This window comes from Galeopterus variegatus, unplaced genomic scaffold (assembly GCF_000696425.1).
Source record: "Galeopterus variegatus unplaced genomic scaffold, G_variegatus-3.0.2 Scaffold5102, whole genome shotgun sequence".
NCBI classification, from domain to species: domain Eukaryota; kingdom Metazoa; phylum Chordata; class Mammalia; order Dermoptera; family Cynocephalidae; genus Galeopterus; species Galeopterus variegatus.
In genome coordinates, this window is record NW_007731213.1 from 22,913 (window position 1) to 35,197 (window position 12,285).

The following is a 12,285-nucleotide window of genomic DNA, read 5'->3' on the forward strand; positions in this document are numbered from 1 at the left end:
TTTTTTTTTTTTTTTTTTTCCTTTTTTTCTCTTTTTTACTGACTGGTAACGGGATTGCAACCCTTGGTGTTGCGCCCGTACCGGGGACTGGCAACGGGATTGCAACCCTCGGTGTTGCGCCCGCACCACGCTCAGCCAGTGAGCGGGAACCGGTCTCCACATGGGATCCGAACCCTCGGCGGGAGCACCGCCACGCTTCCCAAGCGGCGCACTATCCAGTGCGCCACCGGGCCGGCCCCAAAAAATTTTTAAAAGGAAAAACCACAAATAATTTTTAGTACAGGTGTGTCTCATGAATTTCACTATTTGCTTTTTTTTTTTTTTTTCCTTTTTGTCTCTTTTTTACTGACTGGTAACGGGATTGCAACCCTTGGTGTTGCGCCCGTACCGGGGACTGGCAACGGGATTGCAACCCTCGGTGTTGCGCCCGCACCACGCTCAGCCAGTGAGCGGGAACCGGTCTCCACATGGGATCCGAACCCTCGGCGGGAGCACCGCCACACTCCCAAGCGGTGCACTCTCCAGTGCGCCACCGGGCCGGCCCACTATTTGCTTTTTAATATGTTTATTCTGTGCAATAGGTGGGATATACTTGCACTAACAAATTACTTGCTTTTTCATGTAAGGATGTCCCAGCAATATCTGGGATGTAGTTGTGCTAACAAATTATCTGCTTTTTACTATGAGTATGTCCCACACAGTGTTGGCCGGTTAGCTCAGGCAGTTACAGCACTACGTTGTGACACCAAAGTCAAGGGTTCGGATTCCCTATACCAGCCAGCTGCCAAAAAAAAAAAAAAGAAACGAAGAGGTCCAGCCAGTTAGCTCAGTTGGTTAGAGGGCAGCCTTGTAACACCACGAAATATCCAGGATATACATGTACTGACAAATGATTTACTGTTTACCTAAGATCCAAACGTAACTGGGCATCCTGGTTTTTGATTTTTGGGGGGCTAGGCCTGCCCGGTACCCTGGAGTCCCACCCCACCTTGGAGAAGACGCACCGCAGGAGGCAAACTTCAGGGACAGCACGCAGCTCTCGTGCAGGTGAAGCTGGTACTTCTCCGGCTTGCGGACGTGCAAAATCTCCACATTGCTGCTCTCCATGCCCACGGCCAGCCAGTCCTGGTTGGGGCAGTGGCCCAGGGAGAAAATCTGGGGGAAAAGAGAGAAGCAATGGGATCACAGAGCCCTTTGGATGTTGGGGGATGTCCCACGTCAGCCCCCACGGAGACAGGCAGCCAGTGTAGCGCCCAGGACGCAGCAGGCAAGGGCATGTCGATTTGTTAATATTAATCAGAATTACACAGGACCCCCGCAGCACACCCATTATCTGGCCTGAGCGCATCTCCATGCTGGGAGGGAGGTTGGAGGAGGCCATGACAAGCGAGTGGTGGAAACTGAGGCCATGTCTGCTCAAGGTCAGACAAGTCTGTCAAAGGCCAGGCCTGGGAGCCCAGACTTCTGACTCCCAGCTTGGAATCTTCCCCACTTGCCAACACTTCCTTTTGCTTAGATTTTTTTTTTTCCTTTTTGTCTTTTTTACTGACCGGCAACGGGATCGCAACCCTCGGTGTTGCGCCCGTACCGGGGACCGGCAACGGGATCGCAACCCTCGGTGTCGTGCCCACACCGCACTCAGCCAGTGAGCGGGAACCAGTCTCCACATGGGATCCGAACCCTTGGCGGGAGCGCCGCCGCGCTCCCAAGCGGTGCACTCTCCAGTGCGCCACTGGGCCGGCCATGCTTAGATTTTTTTTTTTTTTTAAATATTTTATTTGGGAAAAGTGCTTTTATAACAGGCAGCTGCAAAATACAGAGACCTTTGCAACAATTACTTGTTTCTGCTTAAAGGGAAAGAATGGGTGGAATCCCAGGCATCAAAGCGGCAGATGAACAAACCAGGAGCATCTCCGAGTTGTTTTCAGGAAACAGAGCAACAAAATTCACAGGTAAAATTTTGGATCAAAAAATTCTTCTGACAACTGAACTTCAGCTTCTCTCGTGGATTGCAACCCCCTCCATCCCCTTTAGTGGAAATGTGTGACCTATTACTGAAAAATTTTGGTTAGATTTGAAAGGATGCGGTGTCCTTGTCATTCTGTGCCCCACCCATCCTAGGCACAGAGAGGAATTAGACCCTGTTCCGCCCTAAACCTCTCGAAGTCTTACTAACAAATAAGACATGTACAGAAATAATCCCGAGTTTACAGAGGAGAGAAGACTGCAAGGTTTCAAATGCTCTTTCCTGGCCGTATACAGGTGTTCCTGTATAAACACAGGGCTGGGAACACCCAGTGGGACAGGAGATATGCACTATGGGATCCCCAGAAATGCACACAGCTCCCCTAAGCCTCAGGGTCACAGGATAGGCAGCTACGTCCACCTGCACTCCTGATTTCCCTAGCAAAGAAGTCCTCAAGCTACGGAGAAAAGCAGGATAAAAAACGAGCTTGGGGGGGCCGGCCCGTGGCTCACTTGGGTGAGCGCGGTGCTGATAACACCAAGTCAAGGGTTAAGATCCCCTTACCGGTCATCTTTTTAAAAAAATAAAAAGAGCTTGGGAGCCAGTTCTCCACAGGTTTCAAGGGGGTGGGAGGTGCAAATTGGAGATGGGTTTTGAAGGATGAGTAGGAGTTCACCACTTGGAGAAAAGGAAAGGTATTTCAGCCAGAAGGAACATAGATACAGAGGTCTCAAGGCGTCCCAGGGTACGGTCTGTGAGATGGACGCATGGGAACTCTGAATGACAGGCCGAGGAGCTTGCACCCTGCCCCCAAAGCAGTGAGAGGCTGAATCTGGGTTCATGGTACCTGAACACCAGCCCTAAGGAGTCCCCTGCTTTGTCCAGCCCCTTCACCACGTCCTTCACCCTGGACTCTCACACTGCCCTCAACAGAGATATCTCCAGGCCCAGCTCCTGCATCAGCCTCCACCTGTCCCCCGCAAGTCAGCAGCTCCCTCATGGAGAGTCCTCAGTGGGGGGGGTGGGGGGGGAGTCAGGAGCTCTCAATGGAGTCCAGAGGTTAAGGACTGGGAGAAGAAACCAGCTACACAAGGAAAGACAAGGAAATGGGGGAATGGCTGGACAAGAGCTGTGGGAAGATGATCTGAGGGTCTTAGTGGCCCCACAGCTTAACAGGAATCAGGTCTTTTGTGTTTCCCTGCGTCTTTGGAGAATTAATGAGGAAGGCCTGTGGATTTGTTCAGAAAGATGGACACAAATTGCAGATATCAGTCCTGTCCTGCATCAGGAAGTGGGTGCCTCTGGAGAGAGGAAGGGATGTTGGATTCCTGGAGCTTCCATCCCCCTCCCAGCAGACCCCGAGCAGCACCTGGGAGCTGAAGTCATGCTGCTGCAGCTGGCGGCCCTCCCGCAGGTCCCAGCAGCGCACAGTGTTGTCCAGGCCCCCAGTCCAGAGCCGGGTGCCGTAATCGGATATGTCGATACAGCTGGCACCATCCGTGTGGCCCTGGAACTGCCTAGAGAGAGAAGGGCCCACACGTCCATCCCGGAGTTGGGGCTGCTCCAGCATCCTCCCAGGCCACTCCTCCGCCCCCACTGCACAGAAGGCGGGCAGAGACTTGCCCAAGGTCACAGGGCACCCACCACCCACCTGACCATGGTCTGGTTCTGCAGGTCCCAGACCACAATGTTGCCATCGCTACAGCAGGAAAAGCAGACCTTGGCGTCAGGGCTGACCGCCAGCGCGTAGCAGGCAGGGGCAGAGGAGGTCAGCTCGGCCTTGATGCGTGGGGTGGGTGCTGCCAGGTCCCAAATGGACAAGGTGCTGGCCTCGCCACCCACGATCAGACTCCGGCCATCGGGCAGCAGCTTGCAGGAGCGAATGTAGTTGTCCCGGTTCTGGGGCCAGGAGGCAAGCGAGGGCTGCGGTTGGTTCTGGGCCACACATCTCCAGGACCCCAGCCCAATGTCAGGTCTCCCAAGCCCAAAGTAGCCCCACCCCGACTAGCTTGCAAGCCCTGCTCTGGTTTTATTTTAAGTCCCGCCCCTTTAGCCTATAAGCCCTTCCCCAGCCCTACCATAAGCTACATCCTTTTGACGTGCAAGCTCCACCCTTTGCCCTATAAACCCCACTCCCAGTTGGCCTGCAAGTCCTATCCCTGGTTGACCTGCAAGCCCCGCCCTGGTTTTACAGTACGCCCCACCTCCTTGGGCCTGCAAACCCCGCCCCTGGCCAAGAACCCCCGCCCCCTTAGCCTATAAATCCCACCCCAGTTCTACTATAAGCCACACCCCTTGGCCCTGCAGGCCCCGCCCCACCCTCACCAGGCAGTCCAGCTGGGCCACAGGCGTCTTGGCGCCGGGCTGGCCCACGTCCCACACCTTCACACAGCCTTTGCCACCCGTGTACACGTGCTGTGTGGAGCCACTGATGGTGACCGCGCAGACCACCTCTCCGTGTGCCAGCGTGTGCAGCTGCCGGGCATGTCGTGGGATGCCCGCGCCCACCAGCGCGTCCGAAGGAAAGGGGACCGGCTGCATCTGCCCGTCTGCAGACACGTGGAAGGAGTAGGCCCTGCAAGGGAGGTGGGGGCTTGACCCGGCCCTCGGGGGTCGGCCCTTCCGCACCCTCACCTTGGAGGGTAGGGAGGCACCTCGGTCCTGCCTGTGCCCTCTGATGCGTTTAGGAAAAGGTGACCACATGGCCACAGGTGACGTGGGGTGGTGAGCACATGGTACAAGGCATCTGGGTCGTGGCCTGGTGCCCGGTAAGCAGGCACTTAAATGCTTGTGGAGAGCTCCAGAGCTTCTAGAGAGGGCTGCCCAATCCTACCCCGGCCACATGCGGCCAGTTAAACTTAAATGAACTGAAATTAAATACATTTAAAATGTTCAGCTCCTCAGTTGCACTGGCCACATTTCAGGTGCTCAAAAGCCACAAGTGGCTGGTGGCAACCAGATCGAACAGCAGTAGGTCTAGAACATTCCTATCACTGCAGAAAATTCTATTGATACTTGGGGCCAGATCATTCTCTGTGGTGGAGCTGTCCGTCCTGGGCACTGCAGGCTGTGAGCAGCGTCCCCAGCCTCCACCCACTCCACACCAGGGCACCCCTTCTCCAGCTGTGTCACCCAAAAATGTCTCCAGACATCGCCTGGAGACATTTCCCCTGGGGGCGGGGAGGAGCCAAATCTACCCCCGTTGAGAACCTGTTGGCCTAGACTTTGCTCTTTAGGTCACTTTTTCCTCCAGGCTCCCCTGGGAACGCCAATGATCTAACAGAAGAGACTTTCTGGATCTGGAAGGGCAGAAGGAAACCCCAGCCTCCACCCCACACAATGTAAGCACCTCAAAGGAGCAGGAGACTGGGCCGGGGCCCCAGGCAGGGAGCCCCATTCTGGTACTCACGGCTTTCCCCCAGGGATGCTGGGCAGGGAGGCCGAGAGGGATGACCCTCGGAGATGTGGGTGTGACTCAAATGCCATCTGCCAAAATGCCAGAGAGGGGATCACAGGGCAGAGGGCTCAGGACTCTCCATCTGTTTATCAGCCCATCCCCAAGGAAGCAGAGATGCTCTCTTCTCTACCCATACTACAGATGGGAGAACTGAGGTTTTCACTTGAGTGATCCCCAAAATCTCTGTCCAGGGAATCCTACAATCCCAGGGTTGGTAGGATCCTGAAAAGTCCTCTGTCCAGTGCTCAGACTCATTCTAAAACAGGGGTCTACAAACTATAGCCACCGGGACGAATCCAGCCCACTGCCTGTTTTTATAAGTAACCTCCCAGGGCCCGGAGGCCCACTTAAAATACAGCTTAATTACAGCTGCTTTTTCCATAGTCACAGACGCGATTTGTATTAAGGTGGTGGGGCCACTGCGACCCTCAGATCGTCTTCCACACACACTTGTCCTCCCTTTCCTCCACCCACTTGTCTCTCCTTGTATAGTTGGTTTCTCCTCCTGGCCCCCAGTCCCTTGTCCCTGTGGACACTTCCCAGGGCCCACACCCTGAGGACTCACCATGGGCGAGCGTCCATACACCATAGAGCTGCTGACCTGGGGGGACAGGTGGAGGCTGACATAGGAGCTGGGCACGGAGAGGTCTCCGTTGAGGGTGCTGTGGGAGCCCAGACTGAAGGACGTGGTGAAGGGACTGGACAGAGTCAGGGGGCTCCTCAGGGCTAAACAAGAAGAGTCAAGGACAGGGCTTCAGACGCCCTCCCAGATCCTGCCTCCCACTGCCTTGGGAGCTGCCCGGCCTCTCACTCAGTGAACACTCTGGTCCCACATTGGCCACACCCCGGGACACCTTCAGACCTCCGCACACATTGTTCCTCGGGCCAACGTGCCTTTCCCTTTCCTTTAATTGGTGAACTCCTACTCACCCTTCAAAACCCAGACCCAGTGCCCATCGACATCTCAGGAACATCACTGAGCCTCCCCACCCCCAACCTCCAGCCTTGCCCACCTTGGGTCCCTCCTTCTACCCCAGCCTTGATCACACAAGGCTGGGAGTTTTGGGGTCTGGGTCCCTTCCCTCACCATCTAGAAACTCCTTGAGGGCGCACTTCAAGGCCGAGTTCTTTCGGGGGGCCCAGAACCAGCACAGGGCCTGGCCACAGACAGAAAACATGAACACTGTCACCCCCCAGATTACTAACGGGGAATCTGACTCTCAGAGAGGTTGGGCTCAGCAGGGCAGTGCCCAAGACTGGCCTGAAACCCAGGTCTGCCTGACTCCAAAGCTTGTCTTTCCAGTGTACTGGGCTGAAGCCCCCGAGTAAGTCACTTCCACTCTCTGGGCCTCAGTTTCCCTACCTGTCAAGCCGAGACAATGAGGCCCAGAGCGAGGCAGCATCATGAAAAGGGCCAAAGCTATGAAGGTCAGGGCTGGAATCCAAACCTCCTGCCTCCCCAAACCCTACCATTTCCTGGAAACTCCTGGAGAGGCCCACTCTGGCAGGCACCAGATGCAGGGTACTCACCGATACTATCTGTGGCAGGCGCTGGCTTGGCCGTGAGCTGGCAGAGGTGAGTGGCCGAGCTGGGCCCAGGGGTGGACGCGTCCTGCGGCGGGGAGGAGTCGCAGGACTTGGAGGCAGGAGTGCTGGTGGGAAGGTCGTTCTGCGGAGGAAGGGCAGGACTGAACGCCACCAGAACTTGGGGCAGTACACCTGAGACAGGTGGGTGCGCACAGGAGGTGCTTGCAGGTGTGCAGTATGCACGTGCCGGGGGGGTGAGCCCCACTTCCGGTCACCTGAGCAAGGGGACATGTGTGTCCGCACATATGGGGCACTTGGTGCAGTACACCTGAGACAGGTGGGTGCGCACAGGAGGTGCTTGCAGGTGTGCAGTATGCACGTGCCGGGGGGGGTGAGCCCCACTTCCGGTCACCTGAGCAAGGGGACATGTGTGTCCGCACATATGGGGATGCCAGGCAGGATGGGCGCGCAGGGTCTGTGCACAGGGCAGAACCGACACACACCTCCCTTATGGGAGCCGAGCGTGCACCCAATAAAGAGCATAGTGACGATAGGAATGGGGCTGGCCGGTGAGCTCAGCCGGTGAGAGTGTGGTGCTGACAACACCGAGGTACAGGGTTCGAGCCCTGGACCAGCCAGCCACCAAAAAAAAGAAACTGTCAAGATCCTTGGGGGACAACGTATTGGAAACTCTGGGATGGGCTCACGCAGCAGGAGACCCCACAGCTAAGGGATGAGCGCCTTGTCCCTGTGGGGAGGAGGGTGTCCCTCCCCAAAGGGAGACTCGAGGAAAGGGGCAGCCAGACCCCCATCTGGGAGCACGCTGTTATCTGGGCTTTACGTCCTCACCTCCTCTGCCTTTCGGGGAACTTTGCCTCCTCCTCTGGTGTCTGTCTCTCTTCCCATCGTGTAGTCACACAAACTGTGACAGCCACGCACACACACCCACAGGAAGGAGCGGAAGGGACAGCCGTGGGGTCAGGGAGGACTCGGGGAGGGAGGCTTCTCCAGCAGAACGGAGCTGCCCGATCCCCCCTGAAGGTCTCCCTGGAGTGGGAGGAGGGCACTTAAGAGGGAAGGGGAGCCCCAACCTCCTGCGGTTGCCATGACAACCAGCCGGGAGGGGAGGCCTAGAAACCGACATAGTCTTCCCAGGTAAGTGCAGGGCAGGGGTCCGGGGAAGATTTGGGGAGGGGGGTAACCACACATGGAGCTGAAATGCAAATGCCCAGGGGGTACTTTAGATGGTCTGTACACTTGGCACGAAAGGGCGGGAGATGCAATGGGACAGTTGCTCCTATATTATCTTTCCTTTCCGGGACAACGTCTCAGGTTGGAGCTGGTGAGTCTCTCAACGCCTCTGGAAGGCCCTAACACTTGCAGGCCTGGCATCCAGCCTGCTAGTCCCCGGTGCTGTAGCTTGGCTTTTCACCATGTTTATTTCCTTGGGATTTCCTATGTATTGCAAGACATACTTGGTTTCCATGTAAGGTGGTGCGTTGCCTTTTAATATTTATGTACAAAGTATATTTACAAAATTGCCTTTTATTTATTTTTTGGTGGCTGGCCGGTATGGGGATTCGAACCCTGGACCTTGGTGCTATCACACAGTGCTACAACCAGCTGAGCTGACCGGCTAGCCCCATCTTTTAGTATTTTTTTTAAGTTCAACAAAGTGAGTCGTTGACATAGGAAAAACTAACCAGCAAAGAAAATGACGAGGAAATGGTGGACAACACACCTGCCTGATTTCTTATCCTCCATGTCTAATGTGGTAGCATCTGTTTCTAGGCCCCCCAGATGAATAATGTGAGTTTCAAGTCCCTCCTCTACTCCTTACCAGTATGAGTTCCTTGGCTCTGGGGAGCGGTGAGCCAAGGCTAGAGGCCAAGGAGGCTGGACTGTCCACGTGTTCCCGACGGGCAGGGACGCAGATGGGCCCCTTTCCACCGGGAGTGGTAGCTGGGCTGGGGGGCTTGGAGGGTTGGTCCTGGGTTCAAGGAGGTGTCATTGGGTGGGGATGAAGTGAGAGGGGAAGGAGAGCCCCTCTCTATACTCCTCCCAATTCCCACCCCAACCTCTGGACCTACGACCCCCCCTTGGGAGGATTATGAAACCTCCAGGTGCCTCAGTTTACTCATCTGTAAAATGGGCTTAATAAGACCTACTCCATAAGCACACATAGCGACGATGATAGAAGGGCTTGGTTTTGGGCTGGCCGGTTAGCACACAGCCTTATCGCACAAAGGTCAGGGGTTCAGATCCCTTTACCAGCCAGCCCATTTAAAAAGGGCTCGGTTTTGTTTCTCCATTGGGCAGATGGGGAAAAGTGAGGCCAGAGACAGGGGAGTCGCTTCTGCCCTTTTTCAGGTTCTCTGGGCCTAAGTTTTCCCACCTGTGCTATGGAGAGGAGGGTGGCTGGAAGTGTCCAGGTGTCCCCCACTTCCTGGCCCCACAGTGTCCCCATCCCAGCCATCTCGCAGAGAGCAGGCCAGGATCCCCATTTCTTCTGGGCCTCCCCTTCCAGAAAACCCACCTCTTGTTCCAGGCCCAGAGGGAGTGGAGGCTGGACCCCCGGACTCACCTCGTCCACCACCAGATTGTAGTCACTCTCGTCCTCCTCACTGTCCTGGGGGGGGATGGGGAGAGAGCCCATCCTGGGCATGCCCCTGCCTCCACGCCCCCTGACACACTAGGGAGGGGAAGCAGGGCCTCGGGTTTGATTAGGATTCTCAAAGTCCAGCAGCCCATTTGCTGGGTTTGGAAGGGAGGCTGCAGGTGCCCGGTCCCAGGGAGGACCCAGGAGAGCTGGTGGGTCCCTCATGCAGAGGGGCGAAGGTGATGGAACTGAGTGTCCCTGAGCAACTCCCAGACCTCTGCGGGCCTCAGTTTACTCCCCTGTATGATGGGAGGGCCAGAGACCAGGAGGCAGCCTCACCTCCTTCTGCACTCTCGCCCCACTAAGTCGATCAATCTCTCAGGCCTGTCTGTCTCACCCATCTGTCTGCCCACCCCGCCCCCCATCCCACAGTCCCAGCTCAGACCTCATCCCCTCCCGCCCCTTCCTTGGGCTCCTGGCCTCCAGCCTTGCCCCTTCCAGGTAGCCCTTCAAGCTGTCCCCAGAGAGGTTTTCCTAAGACTTATCCGCACCTCTGCTCTACATCTTTCTATGGCTCCCTATTGCCCTGGAGAGGAAGACCAGCTTCCTGCTCCATTCACTGATGCAGACAACAGTATCCTGGGGACCCCAGCGGGGAGGGGGATGAGTGGGATGGAATATTGACACATGGGGCTGCCCTCAGGGACCCTCTAGTTTGGCTGGAATCCAAGGGAAGACCAAAAATTACAGCCTCAGGGCCGGCCCGTGGCTCACTCAGGAGAGTGTGGTGCTGATAACACCAAGGCCACGGGTTCGGATCCCATATAGGGATGGCCGGTTTGCTCACTTGGGAGAGCGTGGTGCTGACAACACCAAGTCAAGGGTTAAGATCCCCTTACTGGTCATCTTTGGAAAAAAAAAAAAATTGCAGCCTGGAAGCCAAATGTGCCCAGCAGGTGGGCTTTCTTTAACCCCTACCCCATGACCAGTTTTCTTTAAATGAAAATTAGATGCCACCATTTACAAAACAGGCTGTTATGTAGAAGGAAAGATTTAAAGCTTCTCTGAGAAACAGCAAGATCAGCCAACATTAAGCCCGCCAGTCAGCTGGGACCAGGTTGCAGCCTGTAGACGGGACGAGGGCCCCCGCTTTCACGCTGGCCCCTGGGGCGCTACAGTTTGAAGCTACAGGTGTGCAGCAATCTTGTAAAGAAAGGAGGTCCCAGCCCTCTGGGAGGAGGTCAGGGAAGGCTTCCTGCAGGAGACAGCATTTAGTGCCTTGACAGAGGAACTGGTTTCTGAGAGGCAGGGCGAGGAGGACTCTAGAGGGAGGAAATAGCCAGAGCAAGAGCCAGACGGTGGGGAACTGGCTGCATGGTCCGGAGGCTACTGACACGTAGAGCAAGCAAAGTTAAGCCTGGCACCACAGTGCTGATCAGACAGTGTTCCATGAGCAACAGGGAGCTAGGGAAGGCTCTGGAGGGAGAGAGTCACGGACAGAGCTGGGCCCTGGAAGGCTCCGAGAGGCCAGGCTGGGGGCCTGTCTGGGCCATGTCTGCCCACCCCTGCCCTCCGCTTGCCCCCCACTCACATAAGGTCCTGAAAGATCCTTGTCCTCTGCTCTCTGCTTCCCGTTGCCTCCTGGGCCACTCGGTCGTTCCTCTTCCACCAGACTCTCAGGGGGCGAAGGCGACGCACTCTGCGGAGAGACAGGGACCAGGTGAGAGGAAGCATCAGAGCCCTGGTCTCCCAGACTGCGTTTTGGTCCAGACAAGACGGAGGGTCCCCACCGCTGTGATTAGGGTCTGTACCTCAAGCTTCCCATCTGGAAAATGGGACCTTCCAAGGGCAGACTTGACGCTAAGTTCTTTTTTTTTTTTTTAATGATGACCGGTAAGGGGATCTTAACCCTTGACTTGGTGTTGTCAGCACCACGCTCTCCCAAGTGAGCAAACCGGCCATCCCTATATGGGATCCGAACCCGTGGCCTTGGTGTTATCAGCACCGCACTCTCCCGAGTGAGCCATAGGCCGGCCCTTGACGCTAAGTTCTTGACCTCACAGCAAGCTCCTAGGGGAGTGATGCTTAATTCCATTGTACAGACAGGGAAACTGAGACCCACGGAAAGTCAGGGCTGCTCAGCAAGTCAGAGATAGGCCTAGAAACCAGCCCACCAGACACCAGTGGCACAGCCCTTGAGGGTAGGAGACAGGCAGGGACCCCCAGGCAGGGCCAGGGCAAAGTCTGGGTGGACTGGCCTGAGTCACACACCTGGGATCAGCCCACCTATGTGATCCTCAGGCAGCTTTTTTCCTTCTCTGGGACTCAGTTTCCCCATCTGTACAAGAGTGCTCTCCAAGAAATGATTTTTCAAACATTTCAGTTGTGGAACCCTTTCTTCAAGTGAGATCCAGTCTCAAAGGCTGTTTTACCAAACAGGTAAGAGATCAAGCCTGGAAAGCTAGCTAAATGTACGCAAAGACCACCACATGAGGACTGAAAGCCCCATGCAGCAAGGCTGGCAGCGAGGAGGTAAAGCGTGCACAACCTCGGAATGGAAACCCACGTGGCCGTGTAAGAAGAAAGCAGAGACGTGATGACGTGGGAGGGCGCCCCCAATATATGATCGACATGAAAAAAGCAGGCTGCAAAATTGTATGAAGAGGGGCCGGCCTGTGGCTCACTCGGTAGAGTGCGGTGCTGATAACACCAAGGCCACGGGTTCGGATCCCATAT

General features: G+C 55.8%; 1 protein-coding gene across 1 annotated transcript in view; it reads right to left on the minus strand.

Annotated features, from left to right (window-relative positions):
- TLE2 (transducin-like enhancer of split 2) overlaps positions 1 to 12,285 on the minus strand; it is a 27,250-nt gene that overhangs the window by 2,600 nt on the left and 12,365 nt on the right. The window contains exons 7-16 of the mRNA XM_008588916.1: positions 11,141 to 11,248; positions 9,535 to 9,579; positions 8,791 to 8,940; positions 6,954 to 7,092; positions 5,989 to 6,149; positions 5,376 to 5,452; positions 4,292 to 4,541; positions 3,618 to 3,865; positions 3,336 to 3,483; positions 1,005 to 1,155 (exon numbers count right to left, since the gene is read on the minus strand). Coding sequence (XP_008587138.1) covers positions 1,005 to 1,155; positions 3,336 to 3,483; positions 3,618 to 3,865; positions 4,292 to 4,541; positions 5,376 to 5,452; positions 5,989 to 6,149; positions 6,954 to 7,092; positions 8,791 to 8,940; positions 9,535 to 9,579; positions 11,141 to 11,248 — 1,477 coding nt within the window. The remainder of the gene's footprint in view (positions 1 to 1,004; positions 1,156 to 3,335; positions 3,484 to 3,617; positions 3,866 to 4,291; positions 4,542 to 5,375; positions 5,453 to 5,988; positions 6,150 to 6,953; positions 7,093 to 8,790; positions 8,941 to 9,534; positions 9,580 to 11,140; positions 11,249 to 12,285) is intronic.